This window comes from Centroberyx affinis, unplaced genomic scaffold (genome assembly GCF_046629955.1).
Source record: "Centroberyx affinis isolate AG114_WGS23_722 - 3 ecotype Tasmania unplaced genomic scaffold, CSIRO-AGI_Caff_v1 ptg000348l_1, whole genome shotgun sequence".
NCBI classification, from domain to species: domain Eukaryota; kingdom Metazoa; phylum Chordata; class Actinopteri; order Beryciformes; family Berycidae; genus Centroberyx; species Centroberyx affinis.
In genome coordinates this window covers 296,218-323,040 of record NW_027279020.1, presented here as the reverse complement: position 1 = coordinate 323,040, position 26,823 = coordinate 296,218, and the positions used below count along the sequence as shown (strand labels likewise).

Genomic DNA, 26,823 nt, shown 5'->3' with positions numbered 1-26,823 from the left:
GCAGTCACCTTGTGATGTCATCAGAAGCACGTGTTAAACATGGCGCAAAAAATAATGCTCCAGACATTGTTCTGGAGCAACCCTTTTACACTGACAGTTGACCCGTGTATTTCCTGGGTAACAAATACAATGTGAAAAGGGTATTAGTTGACAAATCATACAGCAGGTATTATTACCTTGGAGGGCCTTGAAGCCTTGCAGAGGGACCCTGGAGGAGCCAGTGACAAACTGCAGCAGCCGGGCCCTGCGCTCCTCGTCGTACGACTCCACAGCCTTCCAGAACCATTTGACAATGTTGCTGTCCGGGGTGCAGTGCTTCAGCCGCGTGTTAGACTTCCAGTCGTTGATGTCGATTTTACCCAGGCCACATACAATCAGCTAGAAGTAAAGAAAGGAAGGGGAGGATTTTTTTGGGGGGAGGGTTCATGAAACAATTTTAAAATGTGGAATTTAAATGCACTGGGATGTAATGCAGAATGAGGGAAAATAAAGCAGTCTGACATCTACATGAAATGCAGCAAGTACCTCTAGCTCCTTCTCGTCGAAGGCCTTGAGCAGGTGTTGGGGTATGACCTCATTGAAGCCTTTCTGCAGAGCCAGGAACTGGGCCTCGATGCCCCGCAGGAAACGCCAGTTGACGTAGAGCCGGACGTACTCTTTCTTGGTGTCCTGGGTGACGGGGATGCTCTTACCGTTCGGCTTGAGCTCATGCTGGATGATCTCCCCATAGGCATTGTGCTCCACGCAGAAGGTGTGGTCCAGCACACCTGTGATGTCATTGTCCCTGAAAAGAAATTGGCATTTGGATTTGAAAGGATTACTATTAAAGGGCAACAAGAAGTCACTTTTGAGATATAATACATTTTTACACTACACTACAGCAACTAGGTTCATTGATTAGTTCCTCCTCTCTGGTTGTGCTAACTGGTGAGATCAGCTGGTGTAGTGTTTGCGTGGAATGAAAACCTGCAAACACATGGCTGGATGGCACATGGTTGGAAACCACTGAGGTAAGAAGTATTCAAAGCCCCTGGGGGGCGCTGTCACCATAGTATACAAGTCAGAGGTTTTGATGAGGGCAAAACAATTGATCAGCTGGTAAATAGTGAGATGTATGTTTTATGTTGTGTCGAATTTGCACAATTTTCTTTACCAAGTAAAGAAGGCTACTATTACTAACTTACTAACTTACTTGTAGCTTGTATCGGTGGTGCACAGAAATGGCGAGCATAATGCTGTGTGTGTTATGTTGTGTAGCAAGGACTTTGCACAGCACAGAACCATGAGCTTTGAGACCAGTCACGCCTGCACAGTTTGCATCAAGTCATAAAAAATGCATTGATAGGAACTCACATGGTATAACAGATAATATATATAGCCCTTGCTTTTCTTGGTGTGTAAATCCTCCACTTTCTGATTTCATTCACATGTAAAAGTAAATAAAAGCATTTCTATAAAAAGTTTGATCTTCTACGTACAGGATCCAGACGAGGCTGTTGTGCAGGTCAGGGTCAACAGACTCCATGTCGTCCAGGGTGATGGGTTTACCCAGCAGCTGTTTGTAGAAGGGTAGGGTAAAGCCTCCGTCTATGTAGTGGCCGTGGAACACTGCCATGCCCATGATACGGCCCACAAAGTGGAAGTACGACAAGTGCTCCTAAAGAGGAGAGAGAAACATCTTTAGTTTCTGAATGAACTTTGCTTTTTTGCTGTGTATACATCTGAACTAAATTACCCGCTGCAGGGGCCTCAGTGAGTGAGTGTTTAACTGTGACTTAAGACTCAGTCCTCCTCCAGACTATATTAAACGTCAAGGAATTTATTGCGCTATGCCTCAGATTATTACTCAGAGGTGGACATCAGAATCTAAAACCATTGCAATCATAAAACCGAAATTCCCTTTTGATAGACTGAACCGATCCTACATGATAAAAGCAGTAAATAACTTAACAGTGGAGTCTCAACAGAACAGTTAAACCGTTGCTTCACTCATCTGAGAAGCCTATCCAGGAGAGCATCTCTGCTGGCTTGAGAGCAGTGGTTAAGTGGATGCCGGGCCAAACAAACACAGGGAAGGGTGAAGTTGTGCAAAATAAGAGGAGACGACCTAAGCTGTCTATGTGACCCCTCTGACAGTGAATGCACTGGATGCTCATGGTTGGTTAGTTGGCTGGTTGCGTGACCAGCATGATTGTAACATATGCCTTTTGGTGAATACATTTATGAAAAACCCCTTACAGTCACGAGTGCATACATTTTTTGCATGGCTAGCCCCAGGAGGGAATCAACACCCTAACAGCGGGAGTGTCAATGTCATAAGAGGCCGCTGTCTGTGTGTTGTCAGTAGTGTCTGAAGCCCTGTCTGTGACTCACAGGGTTGACAGCAGAGTCAGGGTTAATCTGCAGTGTGTAGATGTCATCACGGGAGTACTGGAACAGGCCGTAGTACGGGTTCAGCATCTCATGTGACAGCAGATAGAGCCACTCCCTGCACAAAGTACAGAAAGTTCAGCACACAGACGCAGAGGGAAAAACAGCAAATGGTGAGCAAGAAGTGTGCTATGGCAATTCACCACTAGGAGGCAGACCTCAATGTAAAAAGTGATACAGTGTTTACAAAGTCTGATGTGCTCCATGTACTGTGTTCCGCTTTGCTATGGCTTCTTACCTGGCCACTCCTCCATAGTCAAGCCCCTCTTCTCCTCTAAATTTCACCATCAGTCTCTTCCACAAGTCCTTCGGCCTCATCTTCATCACCTGTCGATACGACTCCTGCAACAGAAAAGCACACACACCACGTCAAAGATAATAACAGCATCAGTAGACGGTTGATGACCTCATCTGTTTGGCCTATCTGTTTGTCCCATGGTCTATAAAAGTCCATGCTAGAGAGAGAGAGAAATGTCCTGTAATGTCTATGCGAGCTCAGAGGACGCCGCCAAAGAACATACATTCCTGTGCTCTCAAGTAGAACTGAGTGCCCCAGCTGCTGATGTGCGCCCCCTGCTTACCCATATTAAAGCAACCTGAGTGGGAAGCCCCTTTATCTCCATTGTCAGGGCTTGGAGAGTGGCAAGAGGCTCCCCAAACATTACACAATGTGCTTGGAGGTGCTGTGAGAGAGTGACCAGTACCAGTGCTGCGCTGTGGGAAACATTGACAGTAATGCACAAATCATCAGCTTGAGTATACAACACTTTTACCAAAGGTTGAGGCTGTCCTAAACAGACTGAAGTTAATTACTACGGGACAGGACAAAGTAGTGGAAACTGCTCTGAACCAAGATGTTCTTTACTATAGCGGTTTTCCGACAGATGAGGCAGTTGCAGTGTAGTGTTCCAGCAACAGCAGTCCTTTCCACTTGGTTCTCTGCTGCTGGGCTGAGATCTCTCCACTTCAATCAGTATTCAGCCCACATGCAGACGGCTCGCAGCATCAGGGGGAGGTTCATTTAAAGTGGATTAGGGGCAGTTATAATAAACACAGCCATAAGACTATAATAACACAGCCTCTTCAACAGCCAGGTTCCACTATGCCCTCCAGATACAGTAGACAACTCAGAGGTGCCAAGGGAGAAATGAGAATGTCTTATCTACACCAAAAAGTACACAAAAAGACAGCTCTGACAGTCCACCAGCTAACACTTGCCTATTCAGTCATAATTTAATGCTTCAGCTGGTCTGGAGAAGCTATGAAGTTATGTCTCGCTCAACCTCAAGACCTCCCCGCCCCACTCTCTCACATTGAGATCAGCCAACAAAAATGTCTTCGTTCAGATTAACAGACGTGGCTGTTCCAGCACATTCCACCGCATATTTTACGAGGGTCATGTAGTCTGTTGCAGGTGTTGTTGCTCTGATGAAGGCCCTGCACCTCCTAGATGCAGAAAACTCCCCCACTGAGAAAATGTACTTGAGAAAATCCTTATTTCAAACAAGAGGTCTGCTTTAAATTTTGAACAGATTGCCTTCACACATCATAGAAAACTCTGTGTGTGTGTGTGTGTGTGTGTGTGTGTGCGTGCGTGCGTGCGTGCGTGCGTGCGTGTGCGCGTGAAATAATTCTCACAGCCAAACTGCCATGGGCAATGACCTTTATGGGAGCAGACAAGAAGATGGGAAAATAACTCTTGAACCTTTAGAGAATGTTCAAGAGAACTTGGGTTAGTCTATAAATAACTTGAAAAATTACAAGCAAGCAGCTCCGCAGGTCTGAAAGAATGAGATATTGTGCTGTTTGCTTCACTTGCCGGGCAAGCACTGTCCCGATGTCTGTTGTTTGTAACTGAGGGGAGAACATAGAACTTCTATAGTGTATAGCTCACTGTGCCAAATTGCCAAATGTTTTTTATTTTTTGGGGGGTGGGGTGGGGGGTTATTGTAGTTACTGTGTCATACGCTGATATGTTAATGGATCAGGTGATGTGCAGTGGGGCAAATACAGTGTTGTCATTTTTATTTAGTATATTTTATTAGCTTTATTATACCATTTTGTTATGGATTTTATTTTGTTTCAAGTGCATTGCTGCTGAGACAATTGAATTTCCCTCTGGGATAAATTAAGTACCTATTTACCGCCTGCTACCTATCTTTAATAACTGGCTACCCTTGTGCACCTCTGCGCAGACACAGATCACATTAGGACAAGATTGAGCACGCCTGTCTCAGTCTGTATATTTCCACCCTCACCTCGAAGATCTCCTCGCGGGACACCTCGATGCGGCAGTGGCCGGCCTGGGGCTGCTGTTGGGACAGTTCCTGGCGGAGGATCTTGAGCTTCTGAACAAGGTCCCTCTTGTACTTGGGCACCGTGAGGCACTCTGCCTCCTCTGGGAGCTGACTGGGGGACACCAGAGCCTGCTGGGCCTGATCCTTCAACTGGTTCTGACGGCTGAGGGGCAGACAACAAGAGGAGAAAAAAGGTGAGGGAGGATGGACAGGGAAAAACAGGTGACACAGAGAGAGAGAGAGAGAGAGAGAGAGACAGAGAGAGAGACAGGGACAAATTGGGATGAGAAATAAAAAAGGTGCGTCTTAATGGTGTACCAATAACAAACACAAACAAGCCTACTTGTAGGACAAAAGTAAGCAAGCGCCTGTGCAAAAATAACACAAAGAAAGCCAAGAAACTGAAAGTAAGGCTTTCTGAAAGCAAGAGTTCTTTCTCTGTTCTTTGCTGACTGCAGAGAAGTTGAGGTAAACACACTGAGGTCATCTGGGAAGCACATCAAGTCAAACAGCTGCCTCGGCCCCGCAGAGACAGACAGACATAGGTGGAGGTGGGATTACCGGAGGTAAGACTCACACAATACTCTCACTCACTTACACACACACACACACACACACATACACCCTTCTCTCTCTCTCTCTCTCTCTCTCTCTCTCTCACACACACACACACAAACACAAAACTTTCTCTCTCCTCCTCCCCACCTGGCACAAGCCCCATGGTGGTCTCACACAGAGAGATGGCTCAACTAAAATAGGGCTTTCTACGGGGGAGCAGCAGAATGTGGCCAAGGCAAGAAAGTGTAAATAGATTCTCTGTTGCTTTTGACTCATCATGTACACTTGAGGCAATGTGGGGTCACTGAGGCCGTCCCTCAGAGGCACACTGGGGCATTTTGAAAAGACCAAAAGTTTGGCTTGAGAGAAAGAGAATATTGTAGGCCTTGTCATAGATAAAGTGGGTGTCCTGGTGACTCGGCAGGCTAAGGCACATAACATGTACTTTGAGCATTGTGGGAAGAGCTGCCTTTCAATTCCTCTTTCTCCCAACTTTCCTGTCACTGTCTCTGGCACACTACCAAATAAAGCCAAAATGCCTGAAAATAGACATTAAACAAAACAAAGTATGACAACAAAAAAACTACCTGACTTTTATTTTTATTGGTAAAAACCAAAGAATTTTAAGCGCAGTGTTTTATATAGATTAGATATCAATATCTATAATACAGCAACAAATAAGCGATTAACCACAGTATCAAAAGTGGGGCTGTAAACATTATCTGTGGTTCATGTTGGCAAGTCTTGACTCTGGCACAGACCTCTGGATGGAGAATACGTCTGAACCAGGGGCTGTGTTGGGGAAGAAGCCCTCAGAGGCTGGCACAGTGGGGAGGGGGCACACAACACACACACACAAAATCAAAAGACCCTTTATGGGGCCAGCACTAAAGGATTATTTGCACATTGGCCTTTTGCACTTCAGTGGGGCGTAGCAGGCACGCTCGGCCCTGAGCAGGGTCATAAACACCAGACTCTATAGCCGACCACAGAGGGTGGCGGGAGCATAGACATATCGGTGTGTGTGTATGTATGTTGTACTTACGTATATGTAGGCTATGAGTGTATATTCATAGTATTTGGTTACATGACCACACGGCCATCTTGGTAGGAAAATAACAGGTGATTGTTATAAATTAACAGGTGATTATAATCAAATGAAGGCCACAGCCAATGAGCTGTGTATATGATAAAGCACCATATTGGTAGGAAATGCATGTGACATCATGGGAATACTATGAATTACAGTCTCTAATACTGAGTGATTCTAAGGTTAAAAAATAAATGAATGTTCACACAGTCTGGTTTTATAACCCCGCCAAAAGCACATTAGGAATCCATTTGATCAAACCACTGAGTTTCAGGAAATCGATATTCAAGTTATATCTGGAACCAAAGCAGGCAGCCAATTCACTCCCACACCGACAGAATACAGTCGTCAAAAGTAAATTTAGCTCAAGTTTGGCACTCTCCAGTATCCACCCAATGGCTTGCATTCTTCTCTACCACAATGTGTAGTGAAGGCTTGCTCTAACAAAGTGACTGAATTTGGTTGCTGATCTTTTTGCCTGGTCCCCAGCAGAATCTAGCCTGGCTCCGCAACCACTTCCTGCTATCCCAGAAAGCCACAGGGCCCCATAGGACACTCAAGCCGTCGTCTTGAATCCCTTTATTTCCTGCAGACTAGACTCAGAGGGAGGGGAGGAGAGAGGGAGGGGGGGGCAGGAAGGGCAGCGTCCCGACAGCACCCAAACATCGAAGACAGCTCAGAGGGTGGGGGGTGAGGCACACAGCATCTCTTCCTGCACTTTTACCCATAAATCAAACATTCCTGCATTGTCTCTCTTGCTCTTTCTCTCATAGACATCGCAGGCAAACACGCCACACAGTTCTTTCTTCCCTTTCCAACTCCTTCCTGGTGAGTAGACCTCTGGTGATTGTTACCTGAAGACACTCGATGCAGAGACAGGTCACTAATAAAATCAGCCTTGCTCTTATGCTACAAAACCACCAACTTCTGGGAAATGATACAGAGACTTTCTCATGCAAGAGCACAGAGGGCAGTTCTCCAGCCAGGTCTTAAAGCCAGACAAGGATTTAGTTACCTATTGTACAGTGACCTTGACCAGTCAGGGGGCTTGGATTCAGGAGAAGATTGCAACATCACAGGGGGAGTCTAACCAAAACCGTGCTCTGGCCGCTCAGGCAATGTCTTTAGCAAATAAAAAGGGCAATAAACTAAAGCTTTGACGGACATATATATATCAAACATTTTTGTGGGATGACGGCGCGTGAGGGGTGAAAATTTCTGAAATCCCTGCCTTGATAAAAGGCAGATGTCTTGATGGAAAGCCACGACGACTGATATCTTTTCCAGAGTTTTGTCGCTAGCAAGAAAGTCACTCCAAACCCAGTCCATTTTGCAAGGGTACAGCAGCTTCAGAGCTACTGACTGGTCAGTTAGGCTAGACACTGCAAGAGAAAAGGGAAAATGCCATCTAATACAGCGGTAATGGAATCAGAATGGATCAGGCCAGGCTGGACTTAAACCATAACCATCCACAATTTATAAAGCTGTTAGTTCACAAATCTGAGGCCAAGGTCCTTGAGCCATTGACAAACCGGGACTTAGCACGCTCTACAGCCCAGATCCAACACCTTGCAATGTGTGTTAGATTAACACACACACACACACACACTAAGGGATCCCATAGGTTCATCTATGTCAAGGGTTTCTCACTTCAGAATAAAACGCATAATAAAAGTATGTGATTGGACTTCATGCAAATAGTTTATTTTATTGTAAATTGTTTGTCAAACAGCTATAGACAGAAACAAACTTGTGTAACATGACTATTCCTCTGAAATGAATGAAAAAAAACACCCACTTCCTGGCTTTGATGTGAACTAATTATCTTACCTAACATATTTATAGAACAGAAATTCGATGCACAAGATTTTCACACATCTGGGCATAATTGTGCTTAGGACAAAATTCCTACATTAAAAATGTATGTGGCGTGCCAGGCTAGGTTTTTATAAGACTTTTGAGAGGGCCGCAGATGAAAAAAAGCAAAACGAATACAAAATCCCAAACACGTTCTTTGATCTGTCAGAACAGGAAAAAAAGAAACCTGATCTCTCCATCGATGCATTCCGTCTCCCTCTGCACGGAGGAGGAATGAGGTCAGACGGAGGAGGCCCACCAAGGCACCCGTACTCTGCTCCACCTTCACAGAGCAAGGACCTATGGGTAATTCTGTGGCTATCGCAACATGGAATGTGTTTGAACAGCTGCGTGAGGGAAGAAATTCGAAAACACGTGCATCCACGCACGCAGGCACGCACCGAGCGCAGAGGCATGCACCAACACACATGCACTTGTGTGGGTGCACACACACACACACACAGTTCATTCATTGACTTGGGCATCAAATTTATGCGCCGTTTCCTGGACGTAAGACGCTCCTCAGCCACAGACACAGCAGCCTTGGTTTCCACTCTGCTATCTGATGTCTGGCCAAAGCCAGCTTTGTGACGGATTGTGTGCTAAAACTTCTTCATGATCAAAACCTCTGTGGGGCTGAGGAATTCAAATTTGTGTGTGCGGAGCGGAGACTGTGGGGGAGTGCGCACGGCTGTGTGTGTGTGTGTGTGTCTGTGTGTGTGTGTGGGTGCTCAGCAGAAGGGCTGCTCAGAGTGCTGAACGTCTACAGGTGGTGAACACACCTTGGCACAGGACCCCACTGTAAAACATTCACTGAGGGGGAGGCGGAGTGAATAAGTCTGTGTATGTCTGCGAGTGTGTGTGGGGGTGTGTGTGTGTGCGTGTGTGTGTTCCTGTCTGTGTACAATGAGGACTACTGGCATGGAAAAAAGCCTTACCTGACATTCTGACTTTCGATGCCTCCTCGAGAACCATTGGGGCTTGGACTACAGGCAAAAAACAGAGAAAAGGAAGACAGGAAGACAGAAAATGAGTCGGTTACAGACACACAGCAGTCTGATAATATGCCTTCATTTCTTTGCTTCACTGTCTAATTTATGTCACTGTTAGTTGAGTTTTTCTAGCTCGAGGGTAAGGAGGGACTCACTTGAGGACTAGATGCAGGTTGGCGGAGAGGCGCGGGTCTGTGAACTGCGTGGTTCGATTGTTGTGGTCCACAAAGTAGACCCTGCCGGTGGCAGTGTTCCGGATCTCCCAACCAGGGGGCAGCGGACCCAGCTCCTCACAGTTCACATTACTCAGATCTCTGACAAGTGCAAGAGAAATGCACACAACATACATTAAACTATAGCAGATACTGTGGTGCACAAGAATGTGGGAAAAAATGGCAGATGCAAAGGAAGGAGAGAGAGGGAGAGAGAGAGAGAACACATCAAATTCTAGGTATAAAACATACCAAAGCACTGACTAACTGGGCTCAGGCGGACAGCAAAGATTCCGAGATGTCTGAGAAATCACTTTTATTCTATTTTTCTTCTTCCTCCCATCTAAATTATTTACTGCTGCCCTGCAACCCCGTTCAGCTGGACTCCATGGAGACGAGAAGGTTCAGAAATTACAGCAGCCTCACTATGCTGGCGCTGACTTATCTGTTTTGCAGGGTCAAAGCCAAAAGGGACCAGAGCCTCAAGAGCGATGAGAGCTTGGCAGCTCAGCCATCTGCTAACGCTAGCACTGTCTGAAGAGCACTCAGTAAGGTGTGGCGTGAGCAATAAGCTAGTATCAAAAGCAATAAAAATACCATCCATCATGCATACTGATAGAAAGCAAGAGAGCAGTGGCCAGGTATTATGATATCAGTCATGTTTTATTGATTGTGTCTGGAGTGCACTGAAGCACGTGTGTGTCTGTGTGCAAATGCGTGTGTATGCGTGTGTGCGTGCGTTCCTGGGAGTGTGGTAATCAATAGGACACACATGCCTGAGTGAGCAGGGCCCAAGAGCCTCTGGTTTGACTGATTGAGACCTGTGTGTTGATGGGGTGAGGTCTGTCAGTGCTCGTGCCAGAGGACTCTGGATACCGAATCGCTCTCAGAGCCCCGTGACATGGGTCTTCTCATAGCATGTCAGCCTAGTAATCAGCTGCAGGTTTACTGCAGACTACAAGGGGATCAGGCCCAAGAACCGGCCATGACACAAGCTATGGGTTATGTCAGTAAAGTGGTGCTCTTCCACCAAACTGGGCAGTTGGTAAAGAAGGTCAGAAGGCTATCGGAGTACACTCATCTACTTTACCTGCTTATTCCTTTTCAGGGTCACAGGAAGCCTATCCCAGCATATATTGGGCAGAAGGCACGGAACCACTCTGGGCAGGTTGCTAGTCCATCACAGGGCTAACACAGATAGACACTAACATCTATGGGAAATTTAGAGTCTACAATCCATCTGACTTGTACTGCTTTGGAATGTGGGAGGAAGCTGGAGCACCCAGAGGAAACCCACGCAAACTCCGCACAGAAAGGGCCAGGGCTGGGAATCAAACTGGGTCCTACTTGCTGTGAAGTGACAGTGCGAACTGCAGAGCCACTGTGCGAGTTTCTGGACCTTTATTTAGCATGTCACTGTTTTGGAGGTTTCAGAACCCACACTGGTTGCTCTGGTCAATTTCTGGGTGCAGTGTTCTTTTTATTTTTTGGCATTTTTCACCTTTATTAGACAGTTAAAATTGGAGAGAGACAGCAAAGCTTGGGAGACGATTTGAACCCAGGACATCGCGGTTACATGGTATGCGCCTTTGACCAGCACACCCCAGGAGTGTTCAAATGTTTGTGACGGTAATGGTAATTTCAAGCTAACTGGCTAACCTTGCAATCAAGATTGCCATCACTTGACAATGGTGAAAATAAGGTTTTTCAGACCACCATTTGTCACAGCCCTTACATGTGTGCCGAAGAGATAATTAGCCTAAAGCTGTAGTTGACAATAAGAAGACACTTATCTTCTCACGGTCACAACTGTCATCTGAACAGTTAAAAATTGCCTCTGATACTTTTGCGTTTCATTTTAATAGAACTGGAATGCTCAAACTCTGGAACTCAAATTGCATTTACAAACACACCCATTGTTAAAAAATTACAGATAATATCAGAACGACAAACCATAAGTAGGACTTCTGCTTTGAAGCAGTAGCTACATTTTAGTCTACATCATAGCTTATCACACTATCTGCAATAGCCTTATCTTTTTGAGCGACACTTCATCCTCAGCTGCAGGATATTATTTCCTGTCCCTGATGTGACATGGTCTCAGTATGAGCACAGTGAGACCCAGTGTGGACACCCTAATTCCTAATTTCAATTTTTTGATATGTGGTTCAGATATTTGATGTTTTATATTGTATTTGGACAGAAGTGTTCTGTTGGCGGAGATTGACAGAGGATAGCAATGCAAGGCGAGAGGAGAGAAATACATGTTGTGTTGTACACATGAGTTCTCAGATCCCTGGTGCAGTACCTGGGGACTCTGGGGTCGTGCCACGTGCTGACACCTGTCTGGGTATGGAGAAAGTACACTTGGCCTTGCTGCGTGGTTCGCTGCTCTGTAAGACAGAAAAAGAGACATAAGTGGGTTAAGCATGTTAGGATTTGGAGACACTTGGTTACACAATGGCGTGAACAATTTTAAAGGCGTGAAGTAGTGCATTTTACATCAATCTACACATGGAGTATACGTCAAATACACAAGGTGATGTGTTGAAAATATACGGAAAATGGAATTCGGTTTGATTCATGTGCCGTGTATAGACAGAGCGTGCTTCTAATCTGTCTGCGTAACAGAGATCACACAGATGGAGATAAAAGGACTGCTTGAGTCAGTGGAGATCCCAAAGGCAGCCAGAAAGAGGCAGAGGGAAGGAGGGGGAGGGGGCACTGGAGAGGAAGGGAGAGGATAGGAGAGATGGGGTTGTCTGACTTTGGAGTCGGTGAGCTCATTCATCACAGCTTGACAGAGATATTTCCATGGAGCTGCCTGCCAGAGAGCTCTTCTCTGGCATCCCTTTGGACCTACCGCCCTGCTCTAACATGCGTGTACATAACTCTACCCCCCCACCCCCACCCCACCCCCACCACCAGTTGAGCGCACGCCATACATTCGACACACGGGGGTGACATCTCTTGGCTACTCTGTGCTCACACCAGAGGGATCAGACCTGCTGACAGGGTTTATAGGAACTGCCCAAGAATTAAGGAAGTAAGGACAGAGAGACGGAGAGAGAGAGAGAGACGGAGGCAGGGAGGCAGAGAGAGAGAGAGACAGTCAGAGAAAGAGAGACACAGAGTCAGAGTGAGACAGAGAGAGGGAGAGGGAGAGACAGAGAGAGAAACAGTGAGAGAGAGAGACAGTGAGAGAGAGAGAGAGAGAGAGAGAGAGAGAGAGAGAGAGAGAGAGAGAGAGAGAGAGAGAGAGAGAGAGAGAGAGAGAGAGAGAGAGTTGGAGACAGGCGCAGCGCAGCTAGGAGCCTCCTAATCTGAAGGACCAAGGGCACAACTATGATATGCTTCTGTGGCCCAGGCTCCGAAATCCTCCAGAAGATTTTACTGTGAGGATAAACAAAACTCCCTCAGGCTGTGTGGGGGATTGAAGCTTGTGTGTGTGTGTGTGTGTGTGTCTTCGCGTTTACATGAATGCGTCTGATTGTTTGACTGTGTGCAGAGAGGGAGAACAGGGGCTGAGTGAATGGCTGCCGCCAGCCTTTAACTGCTAGATCAATTCAATTAGACTGTCTAAAATGGAGCCAGTATTTCAGGCTCCTTATGTGGCGCTGCAGTGTCATCAGCGCTGCACTGGACTGAATGAGGACACAGATTAGCTGGGTTATTGAGCCCAGTGTTGAGCAGGGAGGAGGGCAGAGGAGAGGCAATTAACACAGCGGCAATACAATGATGACACGTCTCAAAGAGGAAGAGAGAGACAGCCATCACAGGGGGAAAGACACAGCATACTCTGGTGTGATCAGAATATTAAGTGCTTATCCATCAGCCATGACTACTGGTGGTTCGGCCTGCTGGTTAGAAAGCTGGAGTGACTATATTAGTTCAGCTTGTTTCCGTTTTTTTTTTTTTTTGTAGGTGTGGGGGAGTAAATTTGTTCTGAAACTGAGGTTCACTCCTGAGTGCATTCCATGATCAGTAGGTGTGGCAGTTTAAGAATGGCTATTATTTGGCAATATATATCATGATACATGGACAATTGTGTGTTATTGCAATTGTAGTTATTTTGGTGGGCTGTGCAATAAGGCTAGATGAGGAATTTCCATTGAGTTTATATTGTTCCAGCTGCACGGTGCTACTGCAAAATGTATGTATAAGGCATCACTCTACTAGTCTATTCAAAGAAGTTGTACACATTCAAGCGTTCATGTGTGTCCCTATATACATGATGTGCCCACTCTCTGGGGACTGGCTTCCCACTAACCATATCCCTCAGGCAGGTCCGGGGGCGTGTGCAGGTGGGTTCTGCTCATGTAGTTGCGGTGCCTCTGGGAACGGACCCGTCTCTCCTGGGCTCGCTGGTCGCTGGGCGGAATCGCTGTGGTGGGCGTGGCCCCGTTGGTGCTGATGGGCGTGTTCTCATCCACAATGCAGCTGAGAGGCCGGCCAGGGCTGGAGTACTCTGATGCAGGTCTGAGGGGGACAGAGGGAGGAGAGGAGGCAAGGATGAATAGAAGGAGGGTGATGTGGTATATGAGTGAAGAGTAGGGATCAGAGACAGAGGAAGGGAGGGAGGGAGAGAAGGGAATAGGTAAATGAGTAGAATGGAGAAAGCTAGTCATCTATACAATCACAAATAGCAGCCAATCAATAGGCATTGTTTAGAAAATTTTTATGTGTTAACTAGGAAATCCATACCAGCCAGTACGTGAACAGACAAGCACAAACTACTGAGTAGTTTGAGAGGTGGTCCGAGGTCAGACTTAGTAATAATAGGGCAATAGGAAAGCAACTGATAAAGACAGCAAGGAAAGAAGTATACATGCAAGAGAGAGAGAGCGAGAGACAGACAGAGAGAGGGAGAGGGAGAGGGAGAGGAAGAGATGCCTCTGTCGCCTCCCTTATCAGCTCTGTGACTCTCCTGGCTCTTCCACATCGCTACAACAATACTGTCTGGACCAGCTGACACCAGCGACTCTTTTCAGGAGCCCACTCTGGTTTAACATTGGCCAGAGTCTCTAGTCTGGGGGCAATGAGGTCGCAAATGAGGTCTTCCATAGGCCTGCTGCTGTTTGATTTGAGAGGTCTGGGTTTAAGTTTCTGTGGGCTGCAGTGTGTACTCACCTGGTAGGCCTCTCCCACTGTGTGGTGCGTGTGATGTGGTTCAAGTACTGGATTCGGCCAGACGCGGTCCTCCTCTCCTCCCAGCTGGCAGCAGAAACACACACAGACACAGCAGTGAGCGGACATGGTTAGGCAGCCGCAGAACCATCTAGTAGTGTTCTGTCTCGCTGCTCTGTCTGACCACATGCAAATATCATATTCCGTGTATCTTTACCCCCGCGCTCGAGGGCAGCAGTCATTGTTTAGGATTTGTAATCTCCTCTAAAAAGCTCCTTCTGAGATGATAGGAGATTTCCCCTCGACTGACTCACCCATCTGGAAGATCATTGTCAAACAGCCGACTGCAGTCCACCACGGGGCCTCCCGTGCCTATCCGGTCCCTAGACTGCAGGCTCACTGGATCGACACATGGCAGACAGATGCACACACACAAGGATTACTAGACAGCAGATTACACTCCAGGCACAGATATTATATCGAAGCACAAAATTGAGCTATATAGCTTTATGAGTAACAGGAATAGGGCTACATTTTATCAGTGGGATACTGGAAGGTCAGGTTACTTGAAGGGGCTGTGTGGTGCATGTTATCCTCCCCCTGAAATTTCTCCTTCTGAGGGGCTTGTCTGGTATTATGAGGTCTGACCCTTAAGTCCTGCTTTTTTACATTAGGACTGTGATACAACTTTTGGACAATGCTGATGGGCAACACTGCCCAGGGGCTGCCTTGACATTGTGAAAATAGCATGATATGAACATAGCAATAATACCTGAGAGGGAAGTGTCGGCTTCACCTGGTACCGATTGCTAGTCATTGTATATTAAATACTTTAACATGCCTCTCACTTTGTTGGCTTTTGCTGGAGTGTTGCCCATCTACACTGCCACCAAATTGCCCAGCATACCAGCCCTTGAATATTCAATATATAGTCAATGAATGACATTCACAACATACTGTACATCTGTCCTCATGGTGGAATACAAAGCAGTGGGTCTAGTTCCAGTAATGTGATTTTTAAGGATTTCAGGTTCTTGTAATTATAACCTCCATTTAATTCCAAATAAAAAAAGATGACAATTTTTCTGTGTTTTGGTGCCACTAATCACATCCCTGTAGTTTAGTTTTCTTTGGGGAAAAGGTTTGACACCCCTCTGTACTCACCCACTATCTGGCCTCTGACTGTGTCACTGTCATTGGGACTCAGCTTGTTCAAGTCGAGTCTCTGGTCTGTTGAGGAGAGAGCAGAGAGACAGGGAAGTGAAGAGAGTATAAGCAAAAGACGAAAACAAGTGGGAGAGAGAGAACAGTGTGATACAAACAGGAAATGAGAAGGGAGATGAAAGCGACAGAGTGGAAGAGAGAGACAGAGAGAGAGAGAGAGGAGAGAGGATTTATCGCCGTCAGAGAGACACATGTAAACTAGCATGTGTTGAGATACATTTTTTCCCTCCTTGGACAAGTCCCATTGCTCTGTATCATTTACATCACCCACAGTCAATTCCTCTCTCTCCCTCCCCGGCTCTGTCTCTCATTCTTTCTCTCTCTCTCCGTCTGTAGACCACGACTGGGCTATGCCTTGGAACAGATGGTCTGGTCTGTGGAACAGCCACGGGCCGTAAAAAACTCACTGAGCATCGGTACAGAGCAGGCTGCAGTTCAACTGCAGAGGTCAAACATTTGACAAATTTCAGTACAAAGCCTGCACTATTCCGCTCAGTCTTAACATGGACATGAACTTCTGCCAAAGTCTGGAAACTCTTTGTCTAAAGTTCTTAACCAAGTCTGGGGAGTTTGAGAGTGAGAGAGAGAGAGATCAGGCGGAAAGGAAAAAAAAAAAAAGGAGGACAAAAAAATGTCAGGAATACCAAGTTGCCTGCAGACATGAGAAATGCCACTATCTGTTCTCTGTTGTCTGGGTGTCATGCAGATCAGCTCAGGATGTCTGTCTAGACTAAACAGGGACCAAAACAGGCAACGGTCAAACCGTTACAAGGCTGGCCGGAGGTTAGCAGCCACAGAGAAAACAGAAAACACACAAGACAGAAAAAACACGCACACATGAACAGAGAAGCACACCCGCACTTGGAGATGTAGAGTACATACATTTAAATAAGCGTGCAGTCATACACAAACACAGACACAAACACTCCACAATTATACACAAATGTTAGTCAACCCAATGCCCTCTCTAAGGCCTGTGGAGGGGACAAAACTGCAATGGCTGCTAAATGCACAAAAAACAAAAGAATGACAAACACATACTAAGGGAGAGAAACCACAACAGAGGAACACAACAAATCTATGCTTACACTTAAATAGCTGTACAATTATGCATGTCTGCGTGAAATGACCGGTTGTCTAGATCGGCAGACGGAGATAGAGGGAGGTTAGTCACTGTGGCATTTTGTGTGAGAGAGAGTGTGTGTGTGTGTGTGTGTGTAAGTGAGTGTGTGTGTGTGTGTGTGTGTGTGTGCATGCTGCCAATCTATGAAGGAGACTGAGGGGAAAGGAAGGGGTGAGGAGGAGGCCGGGAGAGAAAGGAAATGCAGAGGCAAACCACTCACAGCTGTGGCACAGGGTTCAGGTTTCCTGTGTCGCTCCAGGAAAACAACAGTGTCAGGGGCTTCTAGGAAAAGCGGTGGGATTCTTTCCCTTTTCTGTCTACAAGACCGCAGGCCCAAAGAGCGGGTACCAACTCGCCATACGAGCAAGTCACTCCAGGACCCTTTGTTGAAGCTGCAACTGTCTGGCACTGGCTTTCACTAGGAGCCATTTACTAAAGCCTCCATCTCATTTATCCTGTTAGCTTCTGACATGAGACATTTTTACTGTAATTGCAGGGTGATGTTGATTGGCTCTTCCTGTTCTGGCAGGGGCACAATGTTGACCCCTCTCACACCCCGGCCTGGGCTCTGTCAGGCCGAGTGAGGGAGACAGGACGCTCAAGGGAACGGCTCTATGTTGTGTCACTTAGTTTTGACAGCAGCGCCGTGTTATTAGCTTCTGGTTCTTATCACAACGCAGGTATAAGGAAGCCTTGGTGAATAAGGCCTCACCCTACCACTAGTGACCAGACAGAAGAGCTCACCAAGTGCTTTGAGACCACAATAAGTACCCATTACATTGGCACATAAAAATGCCATTGCACACATACACATACACAGTGAGCGCATTTACATGCACACTAATAACCAAGTAACTAGGAATAATCAGGTTATGGCAATAATTTGACCGATGCGTTTACATGCATTCTAGTAATGCAGTAATGGGGAAAACCCGGTTTGCATGATTCAGTCACAGCTGGATTCCTCTCCTTAAGGAAGTGACGTATAACTCAAACTACCTGATGGTTGTTTTGGAATTTGAACATGGTGGGGCACATAGCTTATTTTCATATAATCAGGTTTCTGTGTCTCATTACTTTGCACTACTTACGGTTGCAAAACATTTAACAAACACTCTCCTTCAGTCCAAAAGTAAATGTTGCTGGTTGCCATGCTGTTAGATGTTTACCACTTCCGGAGATGCTGTTCCGGTTAGGTTTGCGCTCATGCACAGATGTGAAAAACCAAAGGAAATCAGACTAAGGGTATACATGCGCCGAATAATTCTAAAGATTGGGCAAAAACCTAGCTGTGTCAATCAGGTTTCTCATAATGTGATAATGGCCCATGCTGTCTACATGACCACTTGAATAATTGGGGAATTGCCTTAGTCGGACTATGATGGGTTTATTAGTGTGCATGTAAACGTGTTCATCGAGTCACACTGACACTTACAGCCTGTGTCTTTGAGGCGGTTGATGGCGTTGGACAAAAGGCGGACACAGCCCAGGAACCCGGCCCCTTGCTTCTTGTGGATCTTCTTGTGGTTCCACACACTGATGGTGATGGAATCTGATTTGCCGATGTATCTGTGAGGAGACGAGAGAGGAAGGAGACATCAGTCATAACCAATAATGATAGCCTCCATCATAACACAATGAGAATCATTGTGCGATTGCTTTTAATGGAGTTTGCACAGAGTCTGCATTGCAGTTTCAGTTTTTGCTCTAACTCCCGCTGTGAAACGTTATTGCTTTTTGGAAGGATTATAAAAGCTGAAATTAACTTATGAAACTAAACTAATCTTAGTTGTTGGAAACTTTGAGAGAACTGAGCGTATTGGTAATGACAACACCTCTTTCACTGTTACTGTGTTGGCAAGAGTTACTATGAGTCTCAGTCAGGATGTTCCCTGCATTGCAGGGGAGCCACACATCCGTCAGAGAGGCTACCACCAAGTCCCCACAAGGACACAGCAGGGACAAGGGGGCGGAAGAGGAAGAGGAAGGTGGCTGAGAGGGATTTTCCAGCCAGCGTCTGTGAATGTGCGACTCTGACCCTGAGTGTCTGAGTATGAGACAGAGCACCACAGGCAGACTCTGATCCTGTGAATCATTTATAATCTTCATGGCAGCCCTCCCCACATATCACCACCAGAGAGATAGAGGTGGGGGGTGGGGGGATTTGGAAAGGAGAGATATGGGGGGTAGAAAAAGAAGACATGGAGTTTTAGTTAGTCATGAGGTATGTCGACATGACCACCAACACTACGACCTTAATGCAATTATGGAAAGTGTGACAGCCAGTTAAAGAAATATTTGGGTTTTGAATTTTGGTTATCTTTTCCTGGAACCTGTCACGATAAACATGATATACATTTGTCCTACAAAATATCTCTAAAATGGCTTGATGGCTAGCTTGTAGCTCCTTGGCTTTAATGTTTGCCAACATCACATTTTAGGGAAACCTAAGGACAACAATATTTTTTTCCGAATATGTGACAAGTATCTGGTGAAAAATGACCAACTTTAATGCAAAATGCAAAAGGTATCCCTTTTGCATAAAAGGCACAATCAGAGTATTCATACTGTGAAATGTCGAGGGCTGTCATATTAGTCACATCATTTGAGGGATATTTGCACTAAAGTACACTGTAATCTGAGTAAGTCTGTCCATCTGAAATTTTGGAAAATTTCAACTTTCAATTGCCAAACATACTGTAAGCATATGTGTAACACTACATTGATTACTATCTTCACAGCTCTCTAATCTCTGTAATTGGAGAAGCTGGGGATAAGTTACATGAAGGGAGCAACAGAAGCACCATGGGATATGACTGCACTTATGACTGGCATCATATAATGGGAGGTGGCAACTGACATATTCAAATTAATAATCACAGTATGAAAATTTAGATAAAAACGGGCATATTAAAGGAACATTCTGTTTCCCGCTATGCAAGTAAACAACTTAATCAAATTACTCTCATAATTAGAGTAAGGACAATACTTAGATTACTGTGTGAATGCAGACAGCCAAAAAATGTGAGATGGGAATGAGAGATGGCTAGGTAAAACAGACCGATAGGAGACATATAAAGACAATAGATGAGCCTTTATATGATTTCCTGACTGCCTGTATCAGTCTCCTACAGTACATTCTCTCTCCTCTCCTTTCTCCTTTCCTTCCTGCTTGTCTGTCAGGCGAGCCCAGGGTGTGTTAAACTCACACCATGTGAACCTGTTGTGGCACATCTGCTCGGGTGGGCTGCCTCCTTCAGTCTAAAACTAATCATCCATACAGTTCGCAGAACTGCATCCCACTGTAATTATCATGCTGCTTACCAAAAGGGATATGAAACAATGGGGCTGTGAGTAAGACGTCTGGACATTTTGAGTCAATGCCAAATGCCTGTCTGGGGTGCGATCTGAGAGAGCTGCTATGAGTGCTGCTATGTCAGACAGACGTGAGGGGAGGAAAGTATTGCAATCAAACCCCAGTCATCTGGATCCCTCTCCATGTAATAAAATTCATTAGTCTGGGTAAGATTTTTAATAGCAGTCAAAGGCAATAACACACACACGCAAAACAGACAATGGGAAAATTTCATGAAAAGGGGAAAGCAGCAGAATCATAGACTCAGATGTGCTTTTTAAACATACCCTAAAATCTGACAGATTGTATTCATACATGAGGCATCCTTGACTCAGTTTGTCAGTAGCTTTCTCCCTCACCAAACTGAAGCCTACAACGTATGATCAAAGTAAAAGAAAAACCTTACATTACACCAACATTAAGCTTCAGCACAAGGAAGGATTGTGGTGATTTTGTTCTGGTGTGGGGTGCATTTGCTGGCATAGAATCAATCCAAACATCCCAGAGAGACTCAAAAGTGTAATCATTACACATGTAAAAACTGTTACATAACATGTTGTTCTCATAACATGACATTTCTTTTTTAAATGAAAGCGGTTTCAAACAGCATGATACGATTTACCAATACACAGCATCTGATGCAGCCATCAATTGTGCTGTTTAACTAGAGTCACACAGAAATTCAGCTTGGATGTTACAGGAAAGCAGGTGGATGAGCGCAAGTATTGAGTTTATCAACTGGGCACCACCCATCGCCGATATCTGAAGGACTTCTAATAACCAAATCTGTGATTGAAAACACTGCATCACCATCATCACAACGATGAAAGACCTCTATATGCTCTCAAATCAAAATCATTATGTTAAGTGACATTTAGCATGTCCCTGTCCTCTAGCAGGTGAGCAGACCAATGATGGGATGTCTGATGTCTTTATCGTTATGTTTACGTTTCCTTAATTGCAGCCATACCCTGTAGTTCTTAGTGCCTGTCTGCTTCATAAACTGGGAGCAGGTTGCCAGCTAGACTGTGTCTGCTGTCCTTGGCATGCCGGCAACAATGCAACAATGCTGAGAGGTCAGAGTTCATGGGACAGTCTACTGGCTTGAACTGACCACTGAAACCATGGCCCTGAGCAGACACACACACACACACACACACACACAAACAGGATTTCTACACCCTCACATGAGCACATACAACAAATGGAAACAAAGAGTCACTGCCAGCAGGCTTTAACGCAGTTGGCTGTATTCTGAACACCAGGTGTTACAGGCCCGATTTAATAAGTGTGAGCCAGCCAGCCAGCTAGCTAGGCTGCTCTCAGTCAATTAAGACTTCTCTCCTCTCCAACACGCCACCTGAGAGTCCTTCTGCTGGCCAGGGGAGTAAACACTGACACACAGTGAAGGGGGCACAGGGATGTTTAACTCATCACTGGCATAGACTCATGCAGTTTCCACATAAAGTCCAGTCAGCTAGGATTGCTGGCTCTTGGGACAGATTAGAGCAGGGAAGCTCCAGTGAGACACAGGCCCATGTTCTCCTATTCATCAACCTGAGTCCACTCTACTCCTGCTCTGTCTCTGAGGTATGCCTGAGTGCGTGTGTCTGTTTCCCTCTTGTCAAACGTGACATGAGCAGCTAATTAAACAGCCATGTAGGGAGAGGGTCCCGTATCCTGAGCAACCAAACAAACGGAGACATGTGCTTCCTCTTGCTGTTGGCTACGCATGACGGTTGGATAAACACCGGGCAAATACTGGAAACTTTCACTCTCACTTTTTCACTCGTGCTTTCTTTCCCTCTCTCTATTTTTTTTTCCAGGTTACTTTCACAGGACAAGCCATCTGTGGGAAAGGCAATAAGGGTACAACAAGACATGCACGTGTTTCAGTCAATGGGGGAAAATACTATTGGAAATGCCCCTCCTTCTCTGTGCTTTAAATGCTGTTCCAAGGAACATTTTTAGACTGTGTTTGCTGGCTCTGTAATATTATGTAATTTTGGGTGTCTAGATAAGTGAGAGGCCAGATGTAAACAAGGGTTACTGTTCAGGCCCTTTTAATGGCAAACTCTGACACTTTTCAGTGTGCTCACTTAGCAAAGTTAAATAAAGAAAGAATTAAAGATCGCAAAGACCTTATAATAGCCCAGGCAGGGCACAGAGCAGATAGATGCGGTGTTACAAGCTGCTGTTAGTACTGGGCTAAAGACTTTGAGTAGGTGGGAGGTATTCTCATGAACCAAGAATGAATTTAGTATTTTGTCTGTCAAACAGATGTCAGAAGTGATTGTGTGAGAGGGGTCGTAAAAATGTTCCGGCAGATGAAGGGACTCACAGGTCGTAGTGTTGATTCCACTTGGGGTCGAGTGTGTTCCTCACAGTGTCTGTAGAGTGGCATTGTCCTGAACCGTCCACAACCACCTTGGCAAAGGGATCAGGGAGGCCTGCAGAGAGAGAAGAAGACAGAGCAATAAAACCACACTCAGTTTTAGCCAAACCAACCAAGGCAAAACACAGAACTGCACTTTGATTAATAACAGTTTGAAAGGCCACGAATGACAACATTTGATAGCAGTGTCAGCTTGAGCTTTCTGTGTGACAGGTGGAGATGAGTACAACTGACCCTGATGCCCTGGTCTCTTTAACACTTAACTGGGTTTCCACTACTGGACCAAGCTAGAGTAGCCATAGCTTACTCATGTATTTCATTATATTTTCCCCAAACTTTTAGCATCTTGTTTCCAATAGAGATGCTATGGCTTTAGATAACCAAAGAGTGCATTTAATCATTTGTTAGCAACGTGTTAAATTGGGCCTGGCTTTAGACAGCCCTGATTGGCCCTGCTGTGGAAACGCAGCACCTGATAGGTGGGACCCGTCGGGTAACATTTACCCGGCTGCATATGATGTAAATGTGGTAGAAGAAGGCACGCTAATTGGCACTAACAGAGCAGCATGTGCACTACACAGACACATGAGCACCATACGGATTGTGTGCACAAACAAGGACACACTCAGATGCCTTCTTCTATGGCTTTGGTGCCGCTCTACACCCACTCAATAACTGAATGTTTGCTCAGCTCCTGAGCGCTGGAATGGGAGGAATGGACACCACAGAAACCACCTGAGTGAGCGGAAGACCTCTACATGCTCACTCACCATGACAGCCTGACCCAAACACACCAAAACACTCACAACACTATAGACACCTACCTACGAGTTCCTAGGTCTCTTGAGTTAAAAATGGACTGTCTAGCTTATGCTAAGTAATTATGGAAAAGTTGGCTATGTTTTTTAATGTACAGCCACATACGTCTGGTTGAAGACATTTTTCTTCAAAGAAGAATAGGGAAGCCTCAAGCAAAGGCCTTTAGTTCTCAACTGTCATTACGTTGTAACTGTCATTAAGTGTGACCAGTAATAACAATGTACCAACATTCACTCAACAACATTCATATGACTTCAGTGTGTCTTTTGTGTCATACCCAATGTGCTATTCTCCAAGGGATAGAATTAATGTTATTATAGATTGGTCAGGAATTAAATTGGAATAATTTGTAGTGGACCACATGTATAACGTTTCATGGTGATGGTTATGGTTATGAAAACAATACTCTCCTACCTCCCCAAGGACACATGTGGTAACCCATCCACATCTGTTGCCATGGCTAAATAAGTAGGTTCTAGTGTGTTGTTGAAGGGTAGCAGCAGCTCACAGCGGGCACTTTCTTATCAGCCCAAAACTGGCCCACATTTCTCATCTCTCACGGGGGTCTTCTTATCTCACAGTGCATACTTCAAAGACCCACAAACCAAAAACTGAAACTTATAGCCATTTAGCAAAGTAAACACAGTGCCAAAAGCAATATGGGTTTATCATAGACAGTTTTCATTGGGATTTACTTACGGAAGAAGTCCTTCTTCACCAGGTTTTTGGCGCAGAGGACTGTGAAAGAGAGAAAGAAGAGGGCAAGCGTTAGCTTAAAATCACACACAAAAAACTTGCAAACATCAGGCTTCTACAGTAACATTTTTGCGAAGGAGCAACATGTGCTCTAAAATTTTTAATTTAGCAGCATTGGAATAAAATTTAGGAGTATGATCTGTGAAAATAACTTACAATCTGTAACGCTAATCCATCTCAAATTGCTTGTGTACTCCTTTTTCACTTTCCTCGGAAGCATTAATTTATTTTAGGAGCATATGCTAGCAAAATGGTAGCAATGTAAGTTTAAAATTACTTGTCTGGTCCAGGATTCATGTGGGAAAATACTGTGCAGAGAACATGATGGAACTCTACAATTCAGGCATGAGTCACAAACAGACCAACTTTTGATACAGATTACACAATCCGTCTCGTCCCACAGATTGGATTGCATTTATACAGCATGACATGACCACACTGTTTGCCACGACATACCATCAATTACAGCAGTAGTAGCTATTCCTTGGCTGTAGGCTTACAAGCTAGATAGTGCACTGTTAGATCAGCATGTTCTTTTGGCAAGTGACTGGCATTCTTCAACAACTCAATGTCACTTACAAGCCTTACAGCAATACACAATTGTTGTATCATTAGAATAGAAAAACGAAATTATAATTGCTGAAGGAGGGGATGAATTCTATCCATCTGTCCACCCTCCACACCCTCCCCTCACTCCCACCCCACACCAGCCAGCCTGCAGCAGAGCAGTTGATCCTACAGATCCCCTCTGAGAGCCATGGAGGCGGTTGCTGAGGTGATGAGGCAGAGCCACTTACACCCTCCTCCTCTACTGCTGCCTGTCTGTCTGTGTGGATGGATGAGGAAGCTCAGTCACCACCTGGGTGTCTGGAGTTACAGTTACAGCCAGTGAGTCAGGCACATGGAAATACAGTCTCGGCTTAGCTTCTTTCTGTGGTAAAGTCCTCTGTGAAACAGCCACTAATTGGGGTGAATTCTGAATGCCCTATTTCACTGGTTTGGTTTGAATTTATTAAAACGCTGCATTTTCAGCTCTCTTGGTGCTAACTGGTTATCACGGCAAAGAGGCCTATTTTCCTTTACTTGTAATAAACTTATGTGCCTCCTTGGAAGTTTAATTCCACTCATTTGGTCCTGCAGTAATTCAAATCATTCTCAAAGAAATCAGATTAGATAACTTCAGACTATGCAAATCCAGGAAAGGAGTATTTATTGGCAAAAGCCAATTTGGTCCATCTTATAACTAGACCATTTTGGTCTAGCAGCTAGTCTGGGTTTATTCCCATTATCTGTATTATCTGTATAACTGGACCAGTAATTTTGAGCCATGAAGGTAACCACTATCTCACTAGTTCGTCTTAATAAATTCTTCAACTATCCACAATTCTACCCCCTATTTATACTAGCCCCAGTTTCAATCAAATAATAGCGATCTGGTCTACAGACGACAGCTGCAGTGTGACAGGCATCATGCCGCCATGTGAGCCCATTTCACACCTTTCATGGGCGAAATCTGCCTCATGTCTAGCGGGCCCCGGGGCGGGTTGTATGTGCCTTTTCTCCCTCACTCTATGGGGGCTAGCCTGCATAATGCTCTCACGTGCAGGTGAGAGTGCTCAGACTTTACTTTGCTAACACAAATAGACAAAGGCACACCCATAGTGGCAGACTGCAGCTTAAGCCATTCAATCTGCAGCCGCTGCCTATTCATCTGCCCCTCCATCCCATGCCACACACACTCAGACACACACACCACACAAAATATTACCAGGCTCCTGACTCAATTTAGGTCTGAGCTGAAACAATGCTGCCCACTAGGAACGGGAGGGAAGCGGACGCACCATCTAAGTGCTGTGTCAACAAAATTAAACACACAAATCACCAGCCGCAGTGTGGAACGTACCAACATCTACATATGCATGGTGTTTACAGATACACAAGGCGCACACATAGAGGGTCGAGGGTTTAATGAGAAGAACACCATTAAAAGACGGAGGGAGGAGTGAAAACAGACGACTAAACTGGATCTAAACCCTCTTGGGGGGCGGAGAACATGCTCGACAGACGAGGAAGAATTTCTTTCCGCAAACATCCCTGGGAATGTGTTACGTTCCAGTGAAACCCACCTCATTTCTCAAACATCTGGTATGCATCTCTTTCAGTCGCTCTCTTCCTCAACACACACACACACACACACACACACACACACACACAGACACACACACACACACACACACACCCCCGAGAGACTGTTCAACACCTCGCTCCCCACTCCAACTCCAGTGATCTAATTAATTATTAACAGGCACAGAGAATAGTGTAGGCCTGTGTGTGTGTGTGTGTGCGTGCGCGCTAGGAGGCTTTAAAGCAGGCTAAGGAAGGTGGAGAGTGGTGGAGTAAGGGAACAGGTGACAGCGTTCTTTGTGTTCCCACAATGCTTTATGCCCCCCTGCCAGTGACTTTATTTATATGGCAAGGAGGTGGTCTCTTTTATATCGAACAGTGCTGGCTGTGGGACGTAAAACGTGACAAAAAGCTTGATGTTGTTTCCAGAGAATGAAAGAATCCATCAAGGACTATGTTCCCCA

The 26,823-nt window shown here is 45.4% G+C and overlaps 1 protein-coding gene across 1 annotated transcript in view; it reads right to left on the bottom strand.

Annotated features, from left to right (window-relative positions):
- smurf2 (SMAD specific E3 ubiquitin protein ligase 2) overlaps positions 1–26,823 on the bottom strand; it is a 48,392-nt gene that overhangs the window by 4,662 nt on the left and 16,907 nt on the right. Inside the window, exons 2-17 of the mRNA XM_071515393.1 lie at positions 24,179–24,217; positions 22,607–22,715; positions 18,346–18,479; positions 15,728–15,793; positions 14,878–14,962; positions 14,567–14,650; positions 13,707–13,915; positions 11,745–11,829; positions 9,380–9,538; positions 9,171–9,218; positions 4,689–4,890; positions 2,669–2,772; positions 2,374–2,488; positions 1,479–1,657; positions 526–784; positions 177–378 (exon numbers count right to left, since the gene is read on the bottom strand). Coding sequence (XP_071371494.1) covers positions 177–378; positions 526–784; positions 1,479–1,657; positions 2,374–2,488; positions 2,669–2,772; positions 4,689–4,890; positions 9,171–9,218; positions 9,380–9,538; positions 11,745–11,829; positions 13,707–13,915; positions 14,567–14,650; positions 14,878–14,962; positions 15,728–15,793; positions 18,346–18,479; positions 22,607–22,715; positions 24,179–24,217 — 2,079 coding nt within the window. The remainder of the gene's footprint in view (positions 1–176; positions 379–525; positions 785–1,478; positions 1,658–2,373; positions 2,489–2,668; positions 2,773–4,688; positions 4,891–9,170; positions 9,219–9,379; positions 9,539–11,744; positions 11,830–13,706; positions 13,916–14,566; positions 14,651–14,877; positions 14,963–15,727; positions 15,794–18,345; positions 18,480–22,606; positions 22,716–24,178; positions 24,218–26,823) is intronic.